Below are 27686 nucleotides of genomic sequence, written 5' to 3' on the forward strand. Positions count from 1 at the left end.
CGCTCGAAAACCTCCACTGAAAAAAGGGATGTTGCACAACTTCCTTTGCTGGTAAATCACGGAGCTGTTTCAGCCCATGGAAATCCTTGCTGATTCTTACATCTGATGCATCACGGCCCTTTTAATACTTTAGAAACCTGGAAGACATCTCTGAAATGCGCTTATTAGTTTGGGGTTTTTTTTAAGAGCAAACAACGCAACTTCCTCAATCTTGTGTTATAGGTCACACTTTGCCGCTTCTTGAACTTGCTGCTCTCACGTATGACATCCTGCTATCCTCACCGCGCCTCCCTCCCATGGCTCTGCGAGAGCTGGACCGAGGCGAAACCCTCGGCTTGCTTTGCGTCGAGAGACGCGTGGCAAACGCGGCCGCTTCCTCTCGCCTGTAAGGGCTCTGAGTGAGCCCGTCAGTACCTAAAGCATCGGGAGCTGCTGACATCCTGCGCACAGCAGCGAGAGAACGCAGGGACACAGCGGCACAAAGCCCCCGGGGCGGGGACGCGCAGCCCGCCCGGCTCCCGCAGCGCCGCCCCGCCGGAGCGCCGCCCCGCCCGCCGAGCCCGCGGCGTCCCGGGACCGGGCCGGCAGCGCCCCAACAGGAACAGGAAGCGGCGCCGCGCCGGGAGCCGGTGAAAGGCTCCGCGGGGCCGCCGGACCCGAGCGCAGGGAGGCCGCTCCCCGAGCAGGCGGCGGAGGACGATGGGGGCGGCCGCGCTGCTGTGGGCCGCTCTGTGGGCCCTGCTGCTCCCGCGGGTAAGGACGCGGGGCCGCGCTGCCGGCCCGGCCCGGCCCTGGCGGATGGCGCTGCCTGTCGCTTCTGGTCGCTGCCGGAGCTCCCTCCTCATCCCCCGGGGGCTCGGCGGCCGCGGCGGGCAGGGCCCGGGGAGCTCCCATCTCCCACGGCTGGGCTCGGCTCGGCTGGGCTGGGCTGGGCTGAACTGGACCCGGCCGGGCTCGGCTCCCCGTGCCTCCGAGCGCGGGCTTGGGCTGGAGCGTGGCCGGGAGGTTTGGGCCTCCCTCGGACGAGGCCTCTCGGTTCCCCACACTGGGCCCGGGGAGCTCGGGCCGGGCCGGCTCTGGTCACGCCTTGCGAGTTGAGATAACAAATCTCCCGGGTGCCTGCGTGGATAAACCTGGTGTTTAAAGTTAGATCCGGGGAAGGAGGAAGCTCCTAGTGTGCGTTTGTGTCCTGACTTTTGTCTCGTTCATCTTCAATTTTGGTTTCGGTATGGCACGTATTCGCAGCTTCTCCCTCTCCACAGGTGTACGTTGCCGTGGAAATCTGGCAGAGCACCGTCTGCCAAATGGGGTAGTGAAATGGGGAAGTCAGAAACCTCCTTAGACTGCTTAGGCAATATGAAGGACATGTATGCATTAAATGCTGTTCCTCGAAATTGTTTTGTTGTTGAGATTTTGTTTGTTTGTTTGTTTGTTTGTTTGTTTGTTTGTTTAATTTTAACAGAGGCTATCTTGTTTTGGTAAGACGGGATGCAGAATACTTCTCTGCTGTGTAGGAAGTCACCATTGGATATGCTCAGCAGCAGGTGCACAGCACAGTGTGTCAGTACCTGGAGAATGCCTGTGGGGAAAGTCGCTTGTCTCCCTTGCTTTTCCTGAGTCCCACATAGCTGTCACTGCTGTGTTGGCGTTTTCTGAAGAGTGGCTTTGCTCTTTAACCCAATGGTCTGCTGCTGCTGACAAGGGAAAGGGGACTCCAGGCCCTGTGTCCTTCCTCCTTTGCTCTACAGATGCAGTGGCAGCAGTGCTGAACGTTGGACCAGGTCACTCTGCCTCAGGAGCAGCCTCTGGCCATGAATAGAGGAGTTGGGTTTGGGGGAGGATCACTGCTGCTCTCTGAGCATGGGCTCCTGATCTCCTGGGTCACAGTGCCTGTAGGGAGGAAGGCCAATTTGTGTGTGTCACAAGACAGAACAACAAAAATGATGGCTGTTCTGCCTTTTTATGTTTCTATTGGTTTTATGTTGTCACTTGGTACATACAGACTACCTTCTCCCCAGTCTGTACCTTTGAGTTTCTATATGTCTTGCCTAGGTACTAATTGTATGGGTGTTGTAACTATAGATTTGGTTTGGTCTCTGGTGCATCTGATTTCTTGTATTCTGCATGATGGAGTTACTTATACACTCCAAAACTCAGCAGTCAGCCCAAGCTTATATCCCTGCAGTGACATGTTTGGAAAATTAGGGATTAAGAGACAGAATGAGACTTCTCTATCAAACATAAGAAATTATACAACAAAAATTTAGAGGTGATAAGGGAAGGAAATATGATGAAAGAACTACCTGTGAGAAACAGGAAGGAATTTGTTGAGAGGTGAGAGGCCATTGGGAAGTGTCTGAAAAGTGAAAGGAGATTTTGATGCCCCTTTAGGTAAGGACAGTTGTCATGCCTCTTCTCCATGTAGGAATGCTTTTATGCCAGGGCAAATCAGCCTAGGGAAACAGGTTAATCTTTTCAAGAGATGTTTTTGTGATCACACATTTAGTCTTGTTCTTGTGTAACAATATTGAAAATATGCTTGGTGGGAATTGTTAGCTTTGTATGTATACTGAGAGTAGGGTTTGTTCAGTGGCACAGCTGGCTGCAAGGCCGCCAAACCAGTAGCCCTTTTCTGTTGAAAGGATACTGAAATGATTAGAAAGTAACAGGACTTTAGCTGGGTGCAAGAGGATTTCCCTGGGGATGTTCCAAGTGAGGTGCAACCTGGAGTGTTTCTTCTAATTTTTAACTTGTAAATGCTGTCTCTGGAGCTCAGCAATGAGTAGGTGTGGGTACACATCATGCTCAGGTCCTGCCTCCCTCCACCTCATGAGGATGAATTGTGTGCCCTGATTAATCCCCAGAGAATGGAAGCTTGCCAAACAAAACATGCATATCAAATAAGCAACTAATCACTCCTTCTAGGTAGATTTATGCTGGTGTAGGGTTAACACTTGATTTCCTGGAATCCAGAAAACACTTATTATTCTATTTGGTGAAGCAGAAAGAGCTTTTAATGGATGTAAACCTCTGGAGTTCACACCTGTTGGAAGTCTTTACTGCTTTTAATTCACCATTAGTTTGTACTTCTGGGTGAATGCATTTACGAGGGAAGCTTTATCATTTTTGTGCTGATCATAAATCACGGAACAATTTATTTCAGCTGACAGCTGAAGAACTGTTCTGTATTAAACAGTTAATGTGCTCAGGCCCTTTGACACAGTTCTCCCAGCAGATGTTCATGCGCTGGGGCCGATATAATGGATTCCTCTGAAGAAGGTTTTTTGCTATTCAAACCAGGCAGACATAAACCTCTGAAACAATATCGTCACATGCTTTTATTTTCTCTCCAGTTCTCCCTTGCTGCAGAATACAGATCTTCTAGCTTGAGGAGAAATGTCTCTCTAGCACTGTTAATGCTTAGCATTGTATATCTAACTGTTTGGGCTTGTCCCCCATAGACATGCCTACTTCTAGCTTAATATGTTAGTGGTTTTTTATACAAATATGAAATTTACAGCAGTATTTTATAATTTTTTTTTTTATTCTGATGATACTTATTGCTGTTTAGGTCAGTTCAAGACAAACAGTTGAAATAAGAACATCTTCCATTTTTTTACAGTGACACTTCTTTGAGATGCAAAGAATGTAGCTGCATCTAATCTTTAGTCTGATCATTTATCCACTTAGATACCTGATCTTTATTTATGCTTGGGGAGAAGTATACATTCCTAGCATTATAAGTTGTTTTAAAATTCAGCTGTATTTGTAAATAACAGGAATCATATTATGTGAGGGACTCTAATCTTAAAAAACACCAGTATTTCCTTGACTACACACATTCTTCTTAAGGTACACTAGTTGATCTCTTTGTTGGTACAGTTAGTTGACAAAAAATATTTTGGGAATTGTCATATGATACATATAATTCCCTACTTTATTAGCAGGGAAAATTGTAGAGTCTGTGAGGAAGGAAGACTCTAGAACTTCATCTCTTTTTCATGTACTTTTCTAATTGCTTTCCATGTAAAATTTTACACTTTTTGGAAGGCACAAGATAGAGATCTGAAGTCATTTGCATTGGTTTCTTGCTGGTGTTGTGCTTAGTGACCTGAACGGTACATGTCATAAATACACTGTCTTTGCAAAGAGGATAAGCAGCATTTTATAATAACTTGGTTCTTACTAGTTTTCCAGCCTGCTCTCAAGTTCCCTATCTCTCATGGGATCAGTCATTATGTAAAATAATGAGTTGAGTAAATTCCTGTTCTCCTGACAGTTCTTTCTCTTCTTAAGCTTTTTAAAAGAATGTTTGATGATACAACTGATATAACTGATATTCTGAACTTGGTGTAACTCGGAGCACTGGGATCTATTGCAGGTAGCTGCTGATGAGGGGATTCTGCATGCCTCTGGAAGTGGAGTGCCTCCACTAACTAAAGATTACTGCATCGTTTACAATTCTAATTGGACAGCCCTTCCAAAAACCTTGGACAATGCTGTAAGTAGTTTGTAATCATAGTCTCTAAGAAAACTAGAACGCAGCATGAATTTGAGTCAACTATAACTGATCTTCAAAATGTTGAGTTAAATACATGCTACACTGAATATTTGCCATTTTGGTTCATGTTGTCCCCTTCCCCGCCAATCACTAAAAAAAAAATCTGTAGTGAACATTTCTGTCCTTTAAAGAGTTGGCTTCTAGAGCTTTCAAAGGGAGTTATCTCTCTGTGCTTAGAACCAGTTTTTGTATTTATGTGTTTATGTATTCATTTTATCCTGTTAATTTTTTTTTCCTTTGGATGTTATCCTTATGTCTAAGTTTTATATTTGGGAGTTAAAGTTCTGTTTATTTGTTTACAAAAATTGGTAAACTTCAGAAACTTTTTTTTTTAATTGGCTCATCAGTTTTATGTACTGTTTAATTGTCTTGAAAGCAGATAGTGTAATAGGAGATTATCTGAAATGTGCCATCATGCTATATTTTCTGAGTGTGTTGGTGTGAAGCAGAAGTAAATGTTCTTTAGGCACTCTTATAAACAGGAAATACTTTGTGTTTGGGAGTGATGAAGGAAGGCAGTCTGTCTTCCTTTCTGTTGTATCAGTCAGTGCTCTTTTGGCTTGTAAAGCTTGGAAATATCACAGAGTGTACACCAGATTCCCCCAAACTACCAGTAGTGATATTTCTGTGTAATCAGTTTCTTATGTTTAAATTACAATATCAACTACTGTGAAATTCCACTTAGAAATAGCCAGATTGTTTCGACTCTTATGCTGCTCTAAATGTCCCTCAGTATTGCATGCTGCTGAAACTGCTGCTGTGATTTTATATTCCTGAATTAATCATTCTTTTCTGTTACACCTCTTCCTGGCAAATCTTCAGTTAAAGAGCATAGTAATGTGGTCATCTGGATTAATTTGTTTGTAATATCAAATTTCCAACTTTAATTACATTCCTTTTCTGCTTCTTTCTCTGTAGACTTACAGCACTCTGGAAAACCTGACATCTACAGACCTCTGCAGTTCACCTGAAATTCCTTCTGCCTTACTGAAAGACAAAGCAGTTGTAGTGATGAGAGGAAATTGCACTTTCTTGGAGAAAGCAAGAATTGCACAAAGTTTGGGTGCCAAAATACTGTTGATTGCCAGTAAATCTAGGCTGGTAAGTTACAACAGTTTTCTTCTCTACTGCAATAGTGTCTTGTCTGTTTGGTCCCACGCAGTGTTGTGCAGGGTTAGCTGAGAGAAGCCCCAAAAGCAGAGGACCCTGAACCACATGTGGGATTCCAGCATGAGGCATTTACCTTCCTCACAGAGCTGTGCTGGCTTACATCATCTCAGAGGAGCTATAGCTGAGCTGGATTTTTGAATGTTCCTTGTATCTTCAAACACCTTTCTGAATGCAAATACTTGCCTTTATCATTCCCTAATTTTAGTGCATTCTGAAAAATTAGTAAACTTAGGTGATACTGTTTTAGACATGTGTGATAATAAGCTAGGGAAATGTAATCCAAAACTGGAAATAAAAAATGGTCTTGTGAGATCTCATTGCATTTTTGTTCTCCATTGCAGCTGTGAAGTGTATGTACAAATATGTACAATTTATGAATTTGGGTGATTATTACAGAAAGTTCATCTTGTTTTAGAAGTTTTAAAAAACAGTTTTAATTATCTCTTGTAATACTAGAAAAGCACAAGAGCTGTATGAATCCAGATGTGTTGGTAGTATCATCTGGTTTAAGTACATCTGTCTTTATTAACCTTTTGCCATGGGTGATGAAAGAGCTTTTTAGTTTTTACCTTCCTAAATACACTGAAATTGAAGGATAATCTGCTTTAAGGGATCTAACCTACTTTTTAAATAGGTTCAACATACTTACCACTTACACTTTCTCTTTTAGTCTGCTATTTCAGATAACAAGACTGATTTTGAAGATGTGACACTTTCAATTGCTCTTGTAAGATATAATGACATAGTAGATATGCAGCAGGTAAGTAACAGAACTTCAGCATATTATGGTTGTAATAACTTAGGTGTTTGAACAAATAGATTAATTTCAGGTCAGGTCTGGATGTCTGCCTGATTTGAATGTGCTTAGATACTGCTTTCATTGCTAAGAGAGGATGGACATTTAGTTGTGGAAGTACTGATCTTCCTAATCAGGTGAACAAGAGAGAATGAATGATTGAATAGAACACTGAGAATGGGAAACACAATACCTAACTGGAGATGGGGAACTGTAGAAGTTTTCTGCTGAACAAGATAAGCTGTCTTGAGTAGATTTGGGTACTGCTGCAGGTGCCTGACACATGTGAGGAGCTGTAGCCTGAGAGGGCTGTTCCTTTAGTGCAGAAGCTACAACAACTGAGCTTTCAGCTACTGGCAGCAGGTTAGATCTTGAGGAAATACTGAAAGCTTTTTTGCCTTTGCCAGATGATGAGCTCCCTCTGTATAGTGTGACAGCATCAGCAAAAGAGTGGTTGGGCAGTGTAGTTTGAGTTTCTGCTGGTGAGCTGATGGTGAGAAGCCAAATGCATTTTATTAAAATGCAGCAGTTGTGGTATCTCCTACATTTTATAAGCAGGGGGCGTTTGTCTTGGGAGTATTTGGAGTTTGTTTTCTTTGGCATGTAGTATTAGGATAACAAAATATTGCACAGGGTTTTAAGGAAAACAGTATCTTTTCTTCAGTGTGGCTTTTTTGTTATTATATTGTTTGGGGTTTTCTATTTAGCATTGAATAGTTTTGCTAAGCAGGAGTTGCATATATTTTTGGGGATAGCAGAGGCTAGCACTGTGTGGTCTTAGCTTCATGAGTTGAATTTGCGAGCTCACTTCACCATTTCTGCTCTTAATCTTCAGAGCTGCCATGGGAGGTTGCCTTAGGTAAGTATGCAAACTGAAATTGCCTAGATTGGTAGGACTTTGGTTGTTTACTGTTGTCATTAAAGATAGGTACTTGCTGAGCACTGACAGGACTGAAGGTTTGTGCTGTCCTCAGACTGCCACAGCCTTGATAAGTACTGTAGCTGCGTTCAGGTTGTCCTCTGTCTTCAAGTTTGTTTCTTCAAGTCAGATAAGTGTTTGCTTGCTTGAGTGATTTGAGGATGCCCTACTAACATGAAAGGGAACTAGGGCAAGTTAGGTCTGGATCTTCTCTGCACTTCTTTATTGCCCAGTTATGCTTAGAGTGGTGTGATGAAGAATCACTTCTATACAGCTGGAGTAACTCACCAAAGCACCTCTGCTGTAGGTTGGTGTGCCAGGTGGTGTCTCATACTGCTGCTGAATCAAAGAATTCATTTTTGTCTTATAATGAGACTGCCTTCGCAAAAGTAGTGAGGAACACAGCCTAGACTACAAGAGACCTTTCCTGGTTCTGCTCTAGTTTTTTGCCAAAGCCTTCTGTCATGTCCCTGGCAGCTGTTATTTTGATTGATATGCACTGCTTGGAATCCAGCAGCCATTGTACACTTCCTACTACAGTGCATTTCTTGTTTAACTCTCTTTAAAGCCTCCAGCTTCCTCCTTTTATTTAGAAGAGAGGGGCAGCACCAGTTTGAAGGCACGTAGTTTGTATAAGCATTCTTTTTACTTGACAAGTAAATCATCTCTGTTAGCCTTCACCATTAGAGGCAGGGCTGTTAAGAGTCTTGATAGCAACAGCAGAGTGTTACAAACCTTTTAGTCAGTGGACAGCTCTCTTGCAGATTTGTTACCTGATGCAGTCTGTTCCGTTCTAGTGTTCCCTGTGGTGAAAGTTGAGATTTAGGAAGTTTTTAGTGAAGTGAGAAATGACAGGAGCAAAAGGAAACAATTGCTGTAGATTCTAATGTGAAAGATATTTTGTAAGACTTGTGAAACTTAAAGGAAAAACTAGATTAAGATATGTTGGAACTGAATACTAAAAACGTTTAAGCCTCTTAGGGGTTTTGGCTTTTTATTTGGTTCTTGGTGGTGTTTGTCTGTCTGATTTTTTGTTTATTTGGTCAGTTTTTGTTGGTTTGTTTGTTTGTTTTTTTACATAATGGATACTATAATTTGATCAGGGTTTTTTTTTCCTTTATGTTCCACTTCATATAACTGCAGTGTTTCACTAGAATTTAATTTTATTCCTTTTTTTCTGAGCTTCCATAACTTAAGGCAAAAGGAATGATTCTGACTTCTTTAGCCTGCAGAAAGGTTATTATCTGTAATTAGAAAATTTAGATGTTGAAATTATTCAGCTTTCTTATATGTGGCCACTGTATTCCACTCTACTACTGGACTTCCCATTCAGTCTTTCTAGTGCCAGTTTGATCTTTCTGAAGACAAACCTGTCTGGCATGTTCTTCTCTCTCTTGCTTTTATCTCACATGCAGACTGTAAACAAATCTGGGGGGTTTTTTCTGCATCTCTGAAGTCTGTTCTCACTGCACAATTATTTTAGATGTCTGGGCTTACTTTGCCTGCAACAGCAAACTTGTCTTCCCTACTGCTTTCCATTTCCTGTCAAATTATCCTCCTTTTTTTGTTTTTTAAATCTCACCTTTCAATCAAATGGAAGCACCTTGGTTTTGCTTTCAAAATTTTTGTACAATTCAGTACCAGTTACATCTCAATGTTCTCTCCCATTTTCTTCTGTGTACTTGAGCTGATTGTTTTGGTTTTTTTTTTCTTAGGTCTTAAATTTTTAAAATAGCATGAAATTGCTTTCTTTTCATTTGAATCCATCTCAAATCATGTTTGTGTGAAGCTGTTGGTTAATAACTTTCTGCCACCTTGAGCTGTCACTGTGTTCTGTCTGAAGCCTTATGTCTGAGTTTTGTCGGTTCAAGAGCTAGAGGTAGATCTGCTGATACCTCAGTGGACCTGTGAGTTTGTATTTCAAGGTGACTGAGTTAGATGTGCTTTCCTGCAGAGCAGATGTCTTTGATAGCACTTGGTATATTTTGGGGAGGCATTTGGGCTAGAGGTACAACTTCTCAGAAATATGTCAAGAATGCAAAGAGGTACCATTTTCTCTTGTGGTATCTCTGTATTTACACAGGAATAAATAGATTTGTTTCCAAATCTGACCATCCTGAAAGGTAGCATGGAAAGCATTGTTCTTGGCAAACATTTGACATGTCTTGTGCAGAGTTGAAAACTTCCTCTCAGCATTGTGTAGATTAAGAGTAAGAAATTATGATGTACATCTTGTTGGAAAATAAGCAATAAGATTTCTTTGTTCTCCTTATGAACCAACTTGAGTGTTTTATTTCAGGTGCTTGGAAATGAAGTTAATGTGACTCTGTATTCACCACCTTTGCCAGAGTTTGACTACAGTATGGTTGTCATCTTCCTAATTGCTGTGTTTACAGTGGCACTGGGAGGCTACTGGAGTGGAGTAGCAGAACTGTAAGTTTGTTAAATAGAACTGCTTAAATTACACGGACTGCAAAGTTTGTTAAAATTGTCACTATAATCAGTGAGAAATTATTTTCTTTTAGATTGGTAGTTAAAAAATTAGAAGATATAAGTGCAATTAGCTGCTTTGTCATGAAGTGTTTGAGCAGTGTGACCTCTGAAAAATCACCACAGGTCCTTGAGGAACCTCAAGCATAGATTATAAAAGTTCCTGAGTAGCTCTTGGGAGGAGGCATGAGTTAACATTTAGACAAATTACCAAATACTCTATAACCAGCCTCATATTTTTCCAATATCCACAATAGAAATTAGGTATTTTAGTTACACCTTTCAAATACAGTGATTCAGGAGGAAAATACATATTGTATGTAGTGTCTGCAATGGCAGGGATCTGTACAGCTGCACCATCCCAGCTGGCTGTGCTGTCACGAGGAGCAATGGGAAGCACAGTTTGGTTGTCTGGCTGACTCCAGATAAAGTCATCCTGGCTTATCTGCTTCAGCTTTGTGTTTTATCTGGTGGAGCAACGGAGCTGGGGCAGCAGCAGCTCTGGGACTGGGCAAGGACAAGGAGGCAGCAGCAGTTCCTGTGGAGGGAAGAGGGAGTGGCAGTGCAGAGTGTGGCAAAGGCAGGGGAAACAAGGGGTACTGGGGGTTTCTGCACGGTCCTTGAGGGATGTGCAGCTTTAAGTGATGCACAGAATTGTTATTAGTCTGGGGTTAAACTGGCTGTAGGTGCCTTTGAGATCATTCTGCAGTATTTCTTGGGTGGCTGTGTATGCTAAATGGGTCAGTGTGTGTTGCTACCTTCAGGGTCTCAGTGGTGTTCTCATTCTCTGCTCACCAGAACAACAAGGAGAGGATTGTATGTGATAACAACAGCTTCCTTTTTCCCACAGTTATGCAAATTAACTATTTTAAAGAGATTAAAGAAGTAGAAGGAGGGGAGGTGTGTATGTTTCTTTTTTTAAAGGTTGGGTCTGATTATGCTTCTTTTTCAACCTGCAGTGCTGCAGGGTGTGGCTGAACTGAATGCTAAAATAACAAAATGTGGTGCTGTCTCCCATATTAAAAATACCTAGATGTAATTTATTAAACTGGTTAAAGTGCTCTTTCAGAAATCTAGGGCGAGCTTATTTTTTAAAAAAAGCTGCTTATTCAAAGCATGTCTTCTGAGAAGGTGATTCATCTAACAAGGTGCCTTGCTCCTGTGGGCTATTCTCTTTTGAAGGTAGCTGTTTCAGTGCTGAATTCAGCATTTGGTAGGTAGGTCCTGGGATTCCTCAGCAGCACGCTATCTGATGGGCAATTTGCACTGGGTCTGTACTAAAGAGTAGAAGGGCTCTCTGCTCAAAGAACAAACACAGCAATTTAAGTCTCCTTATTTTACATGGTAAGGCATAAATATGGAGTATGTATGCATAGAAATCTTAGTTCCAGTGAAAATCCCCAATTATACCTCCTCTTTTTCACTTGCTCTGTAATTATGGGGTGTAAGAGTAAAAGAACTAGTACTTAGCTAGCTTCATTCTGCTAACATGAATGGGTTTTGCAGACACTTAATGTCTAGATGAGGTTTTGAGAGTGTGCAATACCTATGATTTTGATTTATTGTAGATATATTTATCAGATATTGTAGACATTTTTATCAAATGATTATCTACATTTTGCCCAATGAATTTTGCAGTCAGAGATGATGCACTCATCGAGCTCAGTGTGTGCATCCTGAAAATTTTGAGTGTAGCACTACTTTTCTTCACATGGATCAGGGTTTTGTTTGGAGATGCTCCCTTAAAGTTGGCAATTACCACACCATTAGAAGTGCAGTTAAGAATCTTTACCTTGTGCTAGGTTGGAAGTGCATCTTTTAATTAAAAAATGGAGAGAAATTCAGACAATAACCAGAAACATTTTCTGTGGGTTTAAGTCTAATAATAGTATGAAAGACCAAACTGAAACCTTATCAGTCTAAATGTTCTATAAGCATCAATTCTGGTCATAGTGAAACTTTTTCATAATCTGTCACCTGAAGTAAATGTGTTTGTTGTTTTCATAAAACAGTGAGAATCTGAAAGCAGTAGCAAGTCCTGGGGAGAGAGAAACCCGCTGGAAGAAGGAAGAAAATGTTACTTTCACCCCTGTAACAGTTATCTTGTTTGTTGTCATCTGTTGTGTCATGCTGGTCTTACTTTATTTCTTCTACAAATGGTTAGGTAAGAAACAATGAATAATCTCATTTGACTTATTTTTCTATATGATCTTAGGAGTGTTTGAGTCTAAAAAGCTAGATTTCTAAAATAAAATCAATGTAACTTTTAAAATTATTCTCTCCATGCATGAGTTGAGGGTTGAAAGGATGCAGTTGCTACTTAAAGGAGAGGTTTCTACAGCTGTCTTACCATGAGTGCCTTGACAGTGCTTGTTCTGAATGAAGTCATATGGAAGAGAGGTGACTAATGATGAGAAAAAGAAAGTATATCATGTATGTCAGTGCTCTTGGGAGGATGGCAGTGACAACCTAGTAGTGTTCAGAGTTTTCTTGATGAGAACATATTTTGCTAATTGGGATTTGGTGTTTGGTTTTAGTTTTTTGATGAGGATCTAGCTAGAAGGCAATTCTGATACCTCTGAGTCAAATTTTTGCTTGATGAGAACTTTGTCATGGCAGAGACACTGAGAATTCAGCATTTTCTGTACTCAGCTGCCTGTGGTCTCCAGTGACTGTTGAGCACTGCTATAACTGTTAACAGTTTATATCATGGAATCACAGAATCCTCAAGATTGAAAGAGGCATTCAAAATCATCCAGTCCAACTGTCTACTCAGTACTGTCACTGTAACCCTTAAACCACATCACCCAGTGCCAGTCCAGACACCTCTTGAACACAAAATACCAAATGTATATTACTGTGTTTATTTGCTGTTTCCTGTTTTGTTGTCACTGATTCCTGTCTTCATTGTTTTTATTTAGTTTATGTTATAATATCAGTCTTCTGCCTGGCGTCTGCAATGAGTCTGTACAACTGTCTTGCAGCATTAATAGGACAAATCCCATTTGGGCAGTGCAGGTATTGTGCACCTTTCACTTAATAAAAATGACAGGTTTCCTCTGGGTGTTTTCTGCTTGCTACTCAAGGCAGCATGAAAATATGAGAACAGCTTGACTGATTGTTTCCTGTATGGTTTTAGTGTGTGGGATAGTTACAAAAGAAAATTACAAGCTGCTTTAATAAATATTAAAGTTATCTATAGCATGATCAACAGTTAAAGTAGTTGTAGATTTGCTTTATTTGAAAGCATTCTGTAATAAAATTTGAAAGGCTCTGCTTGGCTGTCTGAGCTTGGTTTTACAAAATTCTGGTTGTCTGTTGTATATTCTTATTTTGTTCATCAAGGACCTCTGTAAGCGGAGGATCCTGCACATTTGATCCTGTTTGGAGCAAGTATTGTGCTATAGGCAGCAGATCTTCCCTCTTCTTAACCTGTACTATACCTGCCAATTTTTAACTTTCAGCATAGACAACACATTTCTCATGTCACCCATGTTAGAAGGCCGTGGTTCCAGTCCTCACTGGGTGGTTTGTTCTTCTGGTTTGTTACCAGTGCACACATAGGTGTTTCTTACCACTCTGAGTTAAATATCTTGCACATATTAGAGTGTATGGGAGTGTCTCTGTTTTCCTTCCCTGCATTTTCAGTTTTTCACTGAATGTTTAATGCAACAAATTGTTCTTTTTTCCCAAAAAAGTACAATGAACTTGGAACCATGTGAATCATGTGGTTTGCATGCTACTTAGTGTGGGATGTTCATATCAGTATATCCAGTATATATATTTATATATGATCCAATAGCCCATCAAAGGTAGTAATCAAGTAGAAAAGAGCAGGTTTTGTGTCAGCTGCAGGAGAGGCAATACTTCTGTCAGCTATCAGTTCAAAACCTGTCACAGAAAATTGAGTATGTGGTAGAAATGGACTTTGGCTTACAATTTTGCAATACATAGTTACTTAATTTTAATTTTGTATTATATTTCCTAAAATCAGTTTTTCTTACCACTACCATTTTGTGAAAATATGACATGGCTGTCTTTCACTGACATAGCTCAGTTGGTGTAACTGTTACATGAGAAATGGATGAAACAACCTCATCTGATTGCTGCCTTCCCTGGAAGTGCTTGCTAGAATGAGGACAGGCCATCCAAGTCCTTCTTGGCATGTTTTTAGTGCAGCCCAGAAAAGGATTGGTGCTGCAGTTGTAAGAACAATGCCACCTGAATCTGTACAGAACAGATGGGCAAAAGAGAAACTCTTGGGTTGAGAACACCTTGTCAGCTTAAGGTTGTGTGATAGCACCGGTGTGTGTCTTGGCTGTTGCAGGTTTTTCTCTTTTAATTAAATTATTTTCTTTCAGGATTACATGTTCCAACAAAACCATTGAAGTGAGGCTTATTTTTCTTGCTTTATTCTGCATAGCAGCAGCTGTTGTCTGGGCAGTATTTCGAAATGAAGATAGGTAAGTGGTGCATTCTGACTTAAGAGTAAGGTGAATAATTGGTGTTAATGAACTTCCCAACATACAACTAATCCTGGAGCACAGCATTCTTCTAAACTCCAGTGCCAATTTCAGAAAAGTCATGAAAGTATTTTGAAGCTTAATGAGCATGGGAGTAATGGAGAACAAAGCAATGTAAATAAGCTGTGTGGTAATTTGAAGTTATAAAAAACTATGAAGATGAAGAAGAACTAGCTTGATTGCTAATGATTGCCACAGAAGAAAAGAGGTGCAGAATGGCATGGGGAATAGTTCTGCTCAGCAGTAACTTGTGTTATCAACACTGTTTCCAGCACAAATCCAAAACATAGCCCTTACCAGCTGTTGAAAAGAAAATGAACTCTATCCCAGCCATTACCAGCTCAGTCACCTATTTATGATTAGAGGCTGGTATAAATTGACCATCTTGAAACTAGGACTTTTGTAGTTTTGGTAGTAGTAATTCTGAAAAACTAATTTCTTGTTTTCTGAGAAATTTTCCTTGCTATTTTCAGAAAAATCTAGATTCCAGCAGCAATTTGAACAACCTGTAAAAATGTTTTGGTTTTTTTGGTTTTTTTATTTTTTTAGGTGGGCTTGGATTTTGCAAGATATTTTGGGAGTTTCTTTCTGCCTAAACTTCATTAAAACACTGAAAATGCCCAACTTTAAGGTACTGTAAATTGCTTATCTTAAGATAATGTTGTACTGCCATGAATCTGCAAGTTTACTGTCAGAAAGTAGGTTTTCCATACACAATAAATATATATTAAAAACATAATCTTTACCATTTTTAATGATCATTAAAAGAAACTAATCCTGTTCTAAATATTGTGCCAAATTAAAACACGTGGTACAGTAATGGTACCAGAATCTAGCTGTGTGATACTTGAAAACCCACAGTGATTTTTTTTTTTTTTTTTTTTCTCCAGTCCTGTGTAATACTACTAGGCCTTCTCCTTCTATATGATGTGTTTTTTGTCTTCATAACACCATTTATCACAAAGGTATGTCGGTTAATTTATTGTAAGAACAAAAATGTCTGGTCATTGGGAGAGTATTTTTGTTTAACCAGTCAGTGTTTGCAGTGTTCTCAAGGTGGAAAAGCTAATTTCCATTTTTCCCCATGTAAGACAAAAGTGGCATAAATTTTTATGGCAATCACGTGGTCAAAAGTAAACCATGCCCAGTTAGTGTAAGGGATAGTGTGATCATGAGAAATTGCTGCCCTCCAGATTTTTTTCCTTCTTTTGCCTTAAACACCCAGTTATTGGAATATGCTCTAAAGCTTTGTGCAGTGATCACTTGCAGTGTGGTATGAACTGTATGCAAGTGTTAACCTGCTTTTATTTTGAAGCAGAAAGCTCATGGCAGAAAAAGCTGACATGTTTTTATCTAAAATTCCAGCTACATCTAGTGGACTTGTTGTTTGGGGATTTTTAACATTATTTTAGGCTGGACTATATCTTTTTATTGCCAAACAATGCAGTATAATACTGTACAATACCAGGACATTCCCTTTGATATTCAGGATTTTTCCAATCCTCAATTGTAAGTGGAGATACAAGCAGTTTTTGCAAATGTAGTATGAAAGTTTTGGTTCATTAAAACTAATTAAAACTAACTTCTGAAAAATAACTTCAATTTCAGAATGGGGCAAGTATAATGGTTGAAGTTGCAGCTGGTCCCTTTGGAAACAGTGAAAAGGTATGAACAATCATTGTGATATGTGCATTACCAAAGTACTGATTCTGTGTAGCTAATTCATAGTGTGCTTTTCAGCATAACTTTCTCACAAAATATAGCCAGCTTCTGCTATTTTCTTACAAGTATTAAATGCCTTTTGACTTGGGTTTGATCCTAGAGTGATGGAAACTTGGTGGAAGTCCCTACTGAACGCTCAGCTCCCCATGAGAAAGTAAGGATTGTATTTCAGATACTGGATTTTTAAATTATTTCCTCTAAAAAGGCTGTTCTTTTGGGGAAAACCTTACTGTCCAAATTTCTCTTTAGGGCCTGGATATCATTGATCAGTATTTTGTAGTTAGGTTAATAATCCAGATTTGTTACTCCTGTTACATGGTTAAATATTGTTTTAACTTTTTTTTTCATGTGTGCATATTATTTGTAAATCTGAAATTCCAGCTTATCAGTTGCCTTAAGCTTTATCTACTTTCTATGTTGGTTTCTGGTTTTTACTTCAGGTTCTACCTATTTTGAAGTCTTCATTAATGATAAAATAATTATATTTAAACTGTTTGTTAATTCAAGCAACTAAAAAAATCCAGAACACTAGAATGCTTTAGATGAGATTTATGTGGCTTCTGAAATAATGTTTTCCAGTTACCCGTGGTTATTAGAGTGCCTAGACTTGAACACTCTGCATCAACACTCTGTGACTTGCCCTTTTCATTGTTGGGTTTTGGAGACATTATTGTCCCAGGTGAGCAAATATTTTTGGTAACTTTAATTTATTAATAAATATGTTGGGTTTTATTTTTCATCTGACTTGCAGGGTAATCTAAATCAAATGCAGCAGTTTGCCTTGATCAGTCAGTGCAGAATACAACAAAAGCCAGAGTAGAAGAAAGCTCAGTATGTTATAGACTATTTAAATAGTGAAAGGTTTTTTATTTTCTGTTGTACTGGATTGAGTCAATGCAAGTCCCATAGGTAAATCCAGTTGCCAGTATTAACTAAATTTTTAATTGTATTAACTAATTTTTAATTTTTTAATTAAAATCTCACAGAAAGCAAATATTCTGTGACTTCATAGTATTTTCATAACCTAGACTATGTAATTAGAGGTGAATGTAAAATGTTTTGCCAAGTTTTTCCATCTTTCTCAGAAGAGCTGAATTTGGCCATAATTGGAGTCTTGAGCAAATTACTTTAATTGAGCATTTGCAGGCAAAATTGCTGAATGTTAAGAGTGAGCATTAGAATCCTATTGAAGAAAAGTATTAAAAATAGGTTGTTACAGTTCTGTATTAGAAAGCTGAAAATAGCACAATGTAATTAGGTTGCTTGAAAACCCCAAACCTCTAATTCAAAACTTGCTTGGCTCATATTTCCATTATAGTTTTGATTTTCTAGACTTACTGTAAGATTTCTTAGACTGGTTCTTGCCTTTACAGAAAAAATATTGGAAGATGAGAAAATACCATAATAGGAAGTCTTACTATAAATTCTTTTATGCTGCTTTAATTTGGAAAATCGGGGAGAAAAAAAAATTATGACTAAACATTTAATTAATCCTTTTCCTTTATTAATTTTTTTTCCCTTCAAGGACTTCTGGTTGCATATTGTCGAAGATTTGATGTTCAAACAAGATCATCTGCTGTATACTACATTTCCTGCACAGTAGGTAAATTGTGATATTGCAGCATAGTTGATCTTCATGGCAGCTTTTTTAAAATGGCAGATCTAGATGGTTTTGTTCAGGTAAGGTTCAGGGCTGTCAAGAATCTCTCTAGAAACTCTTTTTAGTGTGCCTACTTGTACTTAAGGTGACTATAAGGTAGTGAGTTGCTTTGAGAAATCTTGCAAATATAGAGCAGCCTATTGTGTCTCTTCTTCAGTTATATTAACAAGGAAAATACCGCCTAAAAAGAAATTCTGTCTTATTAAATGATTAATCTAATCTAAAAATTCTCCTGTTCTTGATTGTGTATGTGTGAATGTCTTTTTATAGCTTATGCTGTTGGAATGGTGCTGACTTTCGTTGTTTTGGCACTGATGAAGATGGGGCAGCCTGCCCTTCTCTACCTTGTACCATGTACACTCATCACAAGCTCCCTTGTTGCCTGGAGGCGCAAAGAGATGAAGAAGTTTTGGAAAGGAAGCAGTTACCAGGTAGGATGGAGGCCTTGACTATTCTGTTGTTAATTCCTTTGAGTATGTGTTTCTCTGAGAATTTGGTGAAAGATCACCTGCAATCCAGTTTTTGCAAGTTTTCATGTGATCTTCTGGAGCTAATAAGGAAAAGTAGTCTTTAGTCACAGAAAATCTTAGTCTAGTAGTTGATGTGGCAGAACAAAACTCAAGGGAGCTGAAATAGCTGGTTCCGTACTCAGGGAGGAAAATTAATTTGTTCTACTTTGAAATGTTTTCTTGTATTTTAACATTCCTCATCTATCATCTTGATGTGGTATAACATGAGTCACTGAACTAAGCATGCAGACTCCAAACTGCACTAGTTCTGTATTAGAGACAGTTCCAGAAAACTGGTGATCAGCTAGAACTTTAGAGACGCTCCATGCATCACTGGTGGCCTACATCATCAGGATTGTATGGAGCATTCAGGAATAAAATAGCTGGGTTGTGCAACTGTTTATTATCACAGCACACTGCATTGGATATTCTGTATTTCCCCCTTGGTTATGTCTAACACTACCCAGGAACTGCAGTTCTTAAAATCCCACCTGTTGACTTGTGCACATTTTCTCTGATATGACAAGCTGTAGTAACTGGGTGTGCCAGTAGCCCTTGTGAGCTGGCATTTATCATAAGACACAGCAGTTTCAAGATTATTCTGTTTTGCTTGAGAGCTAAGTTCAGTATTGTTTGAATTGAGGCACCATCACCTATACCTAGGGCATGTTGAACTTGGGGCTTGTATAGTCTGTTCTGGGGGAAGGTGAGTGGGAAGCTCATGGTGGATAGAAGCAGCTCACTCTTTTTCAGCATCTGGATTGAAAAGTTTGAGTGGGTCAGTGGAAGTCAAGAGTAATTCTTGTAAAGGTAAAACTACAGGCACCAGCTCCTATAGTATTACCAGCAAAATGCTACCTTTTTGTTCTGATGCACTACACCTGCTTCACCTGGAGGCTGGCTTAGGTGTGAAATTACTCAGGAGATTTTCAGCTTTAACTAAATACCCTGCCTTTTTGTTTACAAAATCAACTCCTTTCATAGGTCCAATGAATAGAAATGTTCCTCTGTAGATCAGAATGAATTTGGTTTACTCTGCATTTATATATAAATTGGTGCCTGTTTGCCCTTCTAAAATAAACAAGATCGCATTTATGAAGACCAGTAACTCTGGGTTTGTTGTGGGGAAAGCACTTTGAAATTTATTTTCCTCACTTGAGGTCTGAGTAAGATTGGCCTAAGTAAATTTGGCAGGTCTCCCTTAGCGACAAAAAATTTCTTGCACTTCTTGTAGCAAAACTCATACTTGAAAGAATTATGTTGCCATAGTAGTTATTTCATGTCCTTTCAGCTGGTTTATTGAAGGATTAAAACTACTCTGAACTTCAGCTTGTTTTGAGTCAGATGACTTCATTCCTAGCACAATTTAAAATGTTGATTTCAACCCCCACTCCAGCATCCCTGAGTTAGACTTGTCTGTAATTTAGCCTGAAATTGATCTCTGTGTAACTTAACTAACTTCTATTTTTCTGTCACTTTCTGAAGAACATTTTTATATTAACTTTTTGTTCCCAGAGGGCATTATTCAAGTTTCACTCTTGAAATGCTGCAGGGTTGATCTTTCTCATATGTTGTCCTCCTTATCTAAAACTGTATTTTGAACTGTCCTTACTGAACTTACAAACATGCAAAAAAGTCCAAGCAAACAAACAAAACCCCAAATAGCCCCACACAACTCCAGGGTTGAAATCTCCAGCTTTCAGTGTTCACTCTAAGGAGGAAAGATATGGAAAGGTGTCAGAAAACAATATCTTGCTGCATCAGTGATTGAGGCTCAGGCAGAGCGGCTCCATTGACAAGGGTGGCCAGACTTCTGTAGAGGTTTGCTTTGCCCTCATGGGAACAGAAAAACCTTGCAGAGTTGTTAAAACAAGGTGTCCTAAAAATTGGGGTAGGAGAGCATGGACAGTGCATCAGGTGACTAAACTTCTTAATAATAGTCCATTAGTTACCTTTTTGGAGTTCGGGGTTTTTCTGATTTGATTTTTTTTTTTTTTTATTATTTGGTTGGTTTTGTTGTATGTGATTTTAATGGAATACATTTTGTTTAGGTATCGGACTCCTCCAGGACGCCTTTGCTACAAGGTGTGATTATGGCCTTCTTTTAATGTAGCTTTATTAATCATATTACAGTTTGTTTTTTCTTCTTTTTCCCTCTCTGCTTCCTTTTTTCAGTCTCTTTTGCATCTACCTCAATTTTGTATGAATTACTCAATAGAAGAGGGTAGAACTGAAGACAAGATAGAAATTTGTATTCACACTGAGGTCTTTTGGGCTTTTTATTTTTTTAAAGGAGTGCTGGAAAACATAAGTAGCAGTGAAGCTGTGATTCCTAAGCCTGAAGGCAGGCTTTGTATGCTTCTCTACTCTCTAACTTCCCAAACCCTAGGACTGCTTTCAAATATTTGCAGTTGGTGTTAGTTTTTCTTTTGTTACCTTTATTGCAGTCCTTCACCTGATTTTTCTGTGTCAACTGCATAGATGTGAAAACCTGTTTATTGCTGAACAATAATTTTGTTGTCGTCTGTTGCAATGCTGAGCATTATAAATTTGCCTTTAGTAATTGTGTGCAGCCCTTCTGTCATCATCCTGAAGTGTCCTTCATCCTGTCCTGCCTGCCCTGCTTGCACTGGGCTGGGGAGCAGGGAGTGGGACCGGCTCTTGTGGCCTCACTGCCACACCACGTCTGGGCTGCAGCGAGGTTTGACCTTTCTTGGCAGCAGCTCATGACTGCTAACACTGATGGCATTTATTTTTGCTGTCCACACAGCTTGCAGAGAGCAGTGTAAGCTTTCAAATTTCAGCTTCTTGTGGAATTTAAGCATTTAAATATAATCTTGAATTATAGTTGCTGGAGTTATACATCTATTTATGAAGCATAGGGTGTTTCCTCTGAAGACAATTTGAGATGGTGAATTTTGCCTGACTGTGTCTTAAACTCTCAAATAAAAAGTATTTTTCTCATTAGATCCTTTCTTCTAAGGAAGAGTACTTTAACAATTTAAGTCTCATTAAAAAGCCTTAATAATAAAGAAATTAGATATAAACCAAAGATGATATTAGGAAGTGGGAGGAGTTGAGTGCAAATTAAAAGCAGATGGTCAGACTATTTTTATAACTTAGAATTCTTCTTTCCTGCTGTGTGCACTTGAGTTCTTGGATGGGTTTGTTAAAATCACTTTTTTAGTTTCTACTGTATACATATGACAAATACTTGACTCCCCAAGATAGCTCTGAGGTCCCATAATTCATAGCTGAGGTAATTTCTGTTTCTGCATAATGATGCAGTCTTAAATTCTAGTTATGTTCTGTGTGGCTTTTTTATGGTGTAGTCCTGAGCTGTAATGAGTTGCTGCACAGAAAACATTTTAACTATTCACTGAAGTTCAGAGATTTCTTGGAAAAGTAATGTACTTGCTTCCCTGCCACCTAACTTTGAGTCTTGGTTTATCTTGGTTTATCTAGGTTTCTGGATTGCTTATACTCCTTGTGGATGCCTTCATGATAAAGTAATTTCATACTTATTTTTCAGTTATTGATCTAAATTTAGAGTACTGGTTTTTATATCAGTGGAATAATTTTAGCAAAATTGTGGAAAATCTATTGGCATCTTTGAAGTCTTCTACATGGAGTAGTCTTGCAACTTGGAGTTTGTCAGTTTGAAGTGTTTAGCATTTCTTATCTCTCTTGGAAGTAATAAATCAACAGATTTGTCACTGGCATGTTACACAGCATGCACCTGCTCTTTAGTAAGTTTTATAATCACATTTTTAGATACTTGCAACTTCATCATAACTGGACTTGTTAAGAATTACATGAATGCAATATTATTGCCATGAATATTGCAAGGAACTGTGTGCATAGGTACTGTGTGCTCCTACAGGGAGAGATTTGTACAGCCATTTCTAGTTTGGCTCTGTGGAAGTGTTTATTTTGGGGAGTGAGTTTGATGGTTTTTAATAGTTCACTATGTTAGTAGATAGGTTAAACAGAAATGTTTTAGTTACAAAGCTGCCTTAACACCTCCCCCTTAAGAACTGTCAGAAATTCAGATGTGAGAACGAAGCTTCTAAGTCTCTTCCACTTCAGAAATGTTCATGAAGCTTCCACAATGTACAGATTATTTTGCCTTGTTCTTAGCTTAAAACAGCTTTGTCCAGGATTGTAGCAAGGTGCCTTCATCTTGCAGCTGGTTATCACAAAGATTCCTGCAGCTTCTTTGAGGAAGGGGTTGTCCTGAGAGAATCCACAGTGGAGATACATGGACAGGACTGCTTAAATGCCGTCTCAGACTTTTAGAGAGGCACCTCTTGTCCCCAGCTTTATGTTGTGGGCTGTCCTTCTGTGTGGAGGGAAGATTAAAAATGGGGTAGTGTAACTTTTTTAGCCTTGAAACATTTATATAAACACCCACCTGTCTTCCCAACACCCTTAGAGTTTTACAAGGCATTTGGTTTTAAAGTTAACTTCAAAATCTGCTTATTAAGTAGAGACTTTAAAATTTAAATACAGGTGCTATCTCCAGCATTTGTACAAAAAAAAAAAAGTACATTTTTTGCTGTTTAGTGTTTTAGGATAACCCCAGAAGAGTCTTTGACTTCGGTATCCACTGAATTATTGAAAATCCTTTGAACTCTTATTTCTAGAAGCATCTGTTCCATTTAATAGGAAAAGACTGTAGAAAAATGCTTAACAAAATTACTTTCTCTGTGCAAGCTATTAGATGATCCTCCCTAGGTTGAAGGAAGATATATGGCATGACTTGATGTAATATGGTACTGTGGGGGGAGGTTGTTCTTGTTTTATCCTGGAAATGAAAACTTTAATCCTCATTCAAAGGGATGGTTTGAGTTCTGTAATTTTAGGGAGTATTTTGCTTTGGGTGACTTTTGATGTGGATTTTTGGTCACAGTGTGGAGGAAAATTCTGGATATACTGAAATAAATGCAAGATTGTCATTAGCACAAGAGCTGGGTGTTCACTGCTGGACTGAGTGTGTGCTGCTGCTCTAACTCAGTCCTTAAGTCTATTGGCAAGACTGGTGCCTGCCTTGGTTCTTACTGTCATGATTCTGGTACATAAAGGGAGGGTTGTGAAAGACCTTTTCTGGTCTTAGATTGATACTGTGGCCACTGGGCTCCTAAACCTTACCCAATCCACTGGCTTGTTTTTTGGAACTGTCATCTCAGTTACTGCACAGCATGCTGGTGTGGCTGGACTGTGAAACAGCTTGTTTAAGCAAAAGTGCTTTTGATAAGGTATTGTTTGTTTACGTTCAATGAAGCAATTCTGGTGGCATAAAAGAAGGAATGGCACAGAGCTGTGTCATAACTAGAGAAGAAAAGTTAAAGGAACAAGATTTTTTACCCTGTACATAGAATTATACCACACTAAAGTGTGTACAACACAGCAGTCTCAGAGCCTGGCTTTATCCTGGCAAGGATTCTGAGCAGGTGCTAGAAACAAGAAAATAATTGTGTGGAAATCTGCCCAGCTTAGATTAGAACCCACGCAGTGAGCAGCTGTTGCACAGAAAGACAGGCAGGATATGCCACTATGAAAGAACATAAGTAGGGTTTTCTGCCTTTTGCTGCTTAAAACATTATCTCTTGTCCTAATTACTCCTGCCACTCTGGGCATATAAGCTCCTTGGCACATTTGGTTTTTTCAGCATTAGTTGTACAACTTCTGTCTTCTGTCTCTGTTTGTCAGCTACCTAAACTGTCCAGTTATTGGCCTTTTGTTAATGATGCTCAATTCTGAAGCCCTCGAACTGATGGTGTCAGTTTGTCACTTTGTGTATTACCTCTGTAATTCATTCAGTGCCTTGTCCCAGAGGGAAAAGCAGAACCTTCATTGCCTCCAGCAATGCAACAGTGGATAAGGAAACAGGCTGCTTTGTAGTCAGGACAACTACAAATTTGTTTTGAGTTATTCAGGCAATCTAATCAGCCTATTTAATAATCTGGTTTGGATTCTCTTCTGATGCAGGACTTTACAGTTCCATTTCCTTTACCTTTTCTGAAATAAAAGGAAAATTTACAAAGAAATGTGACCGCTACAGTTGTTTTGACTAATTGTAATACAGGTAGCCTTTACAGCCATGAGAAAAGAAAGTGTTTTCTATTCAGGCTATTGCTTGCTACCTGTAAATGTTAGGTAAGATCCTAGAATCTACTTCCAGTTTTGCAAGCCATATCTTTGAAAAATTTGCTTAACTCCAATTTTCTTTTGTTCTCAGTATTTAATAATTGAGATACTTCTGACTCACAAGTTTATTTTCCTCTAGAGGACTTGGGTTCCTTGGTTGGAGAATAATTTTGTAGTGAAAAGCATTAGCTAATAGAGCTTTGATTATTTGGCTTAAATACTTTTATGATCTGTAAAGGACCTCCTAAATGTATGCTGCTAGAAGGCAGTCTAACATGTGTTTAATTATATTTCTCTTAGCTAACAAATACTTTAGACAAATGGGGTAGAGCAGTAATTCTTTATAAAGAGCCATCTCTTGTCCTTTTTTTTCCCCTTTTTTAGATGATGGAACACCTGGATTACACAGGAAATGAAGAAAGCACAGCATCAGCCACTGAACAGCCTGGAGGACAATAATATGTGGGATCCCGATTTAAAATAGCATTTGAATTTTTGACAGCTGAATTGCAGTAAATTTGGTTAAATTTTACAATGGAGTGTTTCCCATTCTGTGTAAAAGGATTTTTTATTCCTGCACCTATATTTTTATGGAAAATACTGTTAATAACATAAAAGTAATCAAAACAGAGTCACATTTTTACAGCCAAACCATAGCTAGTAAAATCGTGCCTTAATTTAAATCAAAGGATGTTTTCTATGCAATTTTCCAACTGCGTTTCTATACAGTATATTTTTATAAAAGTTGCTTGCCCATATCAGCTTAAGTGAAATGTTCTTTTAAAGTTTTGATTAAGACTAGTCAGACTTCTTTGAAAAAAATAAAGTACCCTTCCTAGGATTTCTTTCCAGATTTTGAATGCAAAGTTGGATAGAAATGTAACTATAGCAACTGAAGAATGAAACTATAGTTCCATTACTACAAGTAATTCAATAAACAGTGTGTATATTGATGTACATTGTGAGCCATAAAATAAATAATAGGGCAAATTGAAAGTGGAGTCGTGAACTCTTCCTCCCCACTTCTCTCATTGTATCACTGGCTAATGCCTTAATTGTGAAAATTGTTAAGCTTTGATGCAAATCTTTGGATTATATACATTTCCAAACATTTAAAAATAATAAAAGAGGGGAGGTACTTACACATGGTCCTGAAAAATTCTGTGAAGCTCCTGGAATAGTTGACAGACAAGGTGGTGTGAAAGGCAGGAGGTTTTTTGCTCAGTAACTACTATTTCAAGGGATGGGATAAAATGTTAACACTGGCCTCGTTCTCTCACCTGTTGAGAGTAGGTGTGTATTTGTGGTCTTCATTTGGCTCTGGATCAGTTCAGAAGGATAGGGGAAGACAGGACAGATTTTTTTACCTTTTGCATCTGCATCATACTTTTTTTGAAGTATTTTTGAAAATTCTTTGCAATTGATAGACAAAACAGGTTTGAATAGTACTAGTAGTACTTGTGTTAGCTAAGGCAAATGCATGTGTTTAACTTGTTTAATCTTAATTTGTTTTTGCTTTTAAAGACTTGGAAAAAGGATAAGTAGTTTAAATCATTAGTTTGCGTTTAGAAGAGTTTGAGTTTGACACCTGTTCTTTTTTCAGGAAACTGCTAATTGAGGGGTATTAGGCATAGAAAATTTGTATAGCTGTAATGCTAATCCTTGACACCAAAGAAAACTGGAGAAGGCAACAAGGGGAGACCACTGGGTTCACTTAGTATGACTGTCAGGTAGTTGTTAAAACATTTTTCCTATTCTTTAAATGAATGTCATTCTTATAGCAAGTACAAGTTCAAGAACCCTGGAGAAAACAACTGAGTAAGCACATGCTGGGCAGTGGCAATGGAGGCTTTCCTGCAGTGCCTCATGCAAGTGCCTGCTTTATTTGAAGGTCACCTCTAGACATTTCTAGTCAGTTTGGGGCATGTCAGCTCAGGAAAATTTACCCTGATTAAATCTAGTTTAGCTAGATTTACTTTGGAAGTATGTTAATTAAGACAATTGAAAATGTGTATTGGCAGTTAACAAAGGCAACTGCAAATTAACTGCAAATTTACCTAATTTATATCAAGTTTAAACTTTTGTTTGCAAGAGTCAGGAGCAGACAAACTGACAGCCTGGATATCAGTTGTTGCCATTCACAGAGATTGAGCATGGTGCCAGTTGATACGGGTAAGATAACTCACCTTGTTTGCAGCTTCCCTAAGAAAACAAATTACAAGCAGTTTTTGTACGTTAGTAGTTCCCCCCTTGACTTGAGCTTGAACTGACAGCCTCAGAATACAGTGGTCATCTTCTGGTTTATTTAACTGGTATTTCATAATAAATTACAGCATACCTCAATAGCAGATTGAAAATGTGTCTTCAGATGTGTTATGTTCTTTGACAAGTCCAATATCTGCCAAAGTTCAGTGATTTTGAAGAAGTTTCTGAAAATTCCTGAAGCAGATAAAGAAGTCATAACTCATTCAAAGTTATGTACAATTGAAAGCCCTCAGAAGCTTCACAAACCTATGTAAGATGATTTCTTTGCCTCTTTGAAATCTTCCACATGGAGGATTAATTAAATTTTCAGCTATAAGTGATAATGAAATTAGTAAAAATAAAAAAGACCTTTGGCAACATAAGTGTATTCAGCAGCTGGCTGTGGAAGCTCTGTCTTGTTCTGTGCCTAATAATGCTCCATGCCTGATCATGCCTGAGGTTTCACACGTGCTGCCATTTAGTGGCATGTAAACTAACTTTTTTTTTCTTTCAAATGCTTAGGTGCTTTGTTTACAAAAATTATGAATGGAGTTTAAAATTTTATATAAATAGTAGGTTAGTATTGACTACTGAGATGAGGTTTTCTAAGTTCAATAGAACTGATTGCAACACTTCTAGTAATTTTGAATGTTTTTAATGTTAAATTTGGTTGAGCTAAACACTGTTAAAAGCCTTGTTAGTCATACTTTAATAGAAAAATCTTACTACCTTTTCATTGTATGTTTACTGAAAACAGCCCCCTTCCTTTTGACTCTTAAGTTATCACCTTAAAAATGTTATTAATAAATGTTACTTGGGGAAAAAATAGCTGAGTAATTGCTTTGTTCTAACTTATCCCTTTCCTACTGTGAATGTTCATGGCAAAACAATTAACACATCATAATACCAAGTAAATTAAAATCCATGATGCACCCCCATGAA

General features: G+C 38.7%; 1 protein-coding gene across 4 annotated transcripts; it reads left to right on the forward strand.

Moving 5' to 3' along the window:
- The first annotated feature begins 536 nt into the window (after window positions 1–536).
- Window positions 537–27686, forward strand: SPPL2A (signal peptide peptidase like 2A). 4 transcript variants are annotated; one of them, XM_056499510.1, is made up of 17 exons: window positions 537–753; window positions 4382–4501; window positions 5480–5662; window positions 6402–6491; window positions 9746–9879; window positions 11949–12100; window positions 12858–12954; window positions 14298–14399; window positions 15009–15090; window positions 15350–15424; window positions 16068–16124; window positions 16282–16335; window positions 16761–16860; window positions 17707–17784; window positions 18112–18272; window positions 20402–20435; window positions 24885–27686. In XM_056499510.1, the coding sequence occupies exons 1-17, from the start codon at window positions 700–702 to the stop codon at window positions 24914–24916; spliced, it is 1605 nt and encodes a 534-aa protein (XP_056355485.1). In that variant the 5' UTR covers window positions 537–699; the 3' UTR covers window positions 24917–27686. The 4 variants fall into 4 exon arrangements, with proteins under 4 accessions (XP_056355485.1, XP_056355488.1, XP_056355484.1 ...); XM_056499513.1 differs by lacking the exon at window positions 16282–16335; XM_056499509.1 differs by lacking the exon at window positions 20402–20435 and having other exon boundaries at window positions 540–753.

Source organism: Oenanthe melanoleuca, chromosome 10 (genome assembly GCF_029582105.1).
Source record: "Oenanthe melanoleuca isolate GR-GAL-2019-014 chromosome 10, OMel1.0, whole genome shotgun sequence".
Taxonomy (NCBI): domain Eukaryota; kingdom Metazoa; phylum Chordata; class Aves; order Passeriformes; family Muscicapidae; genus Oenanthe; species Oenanthe melanoleuca.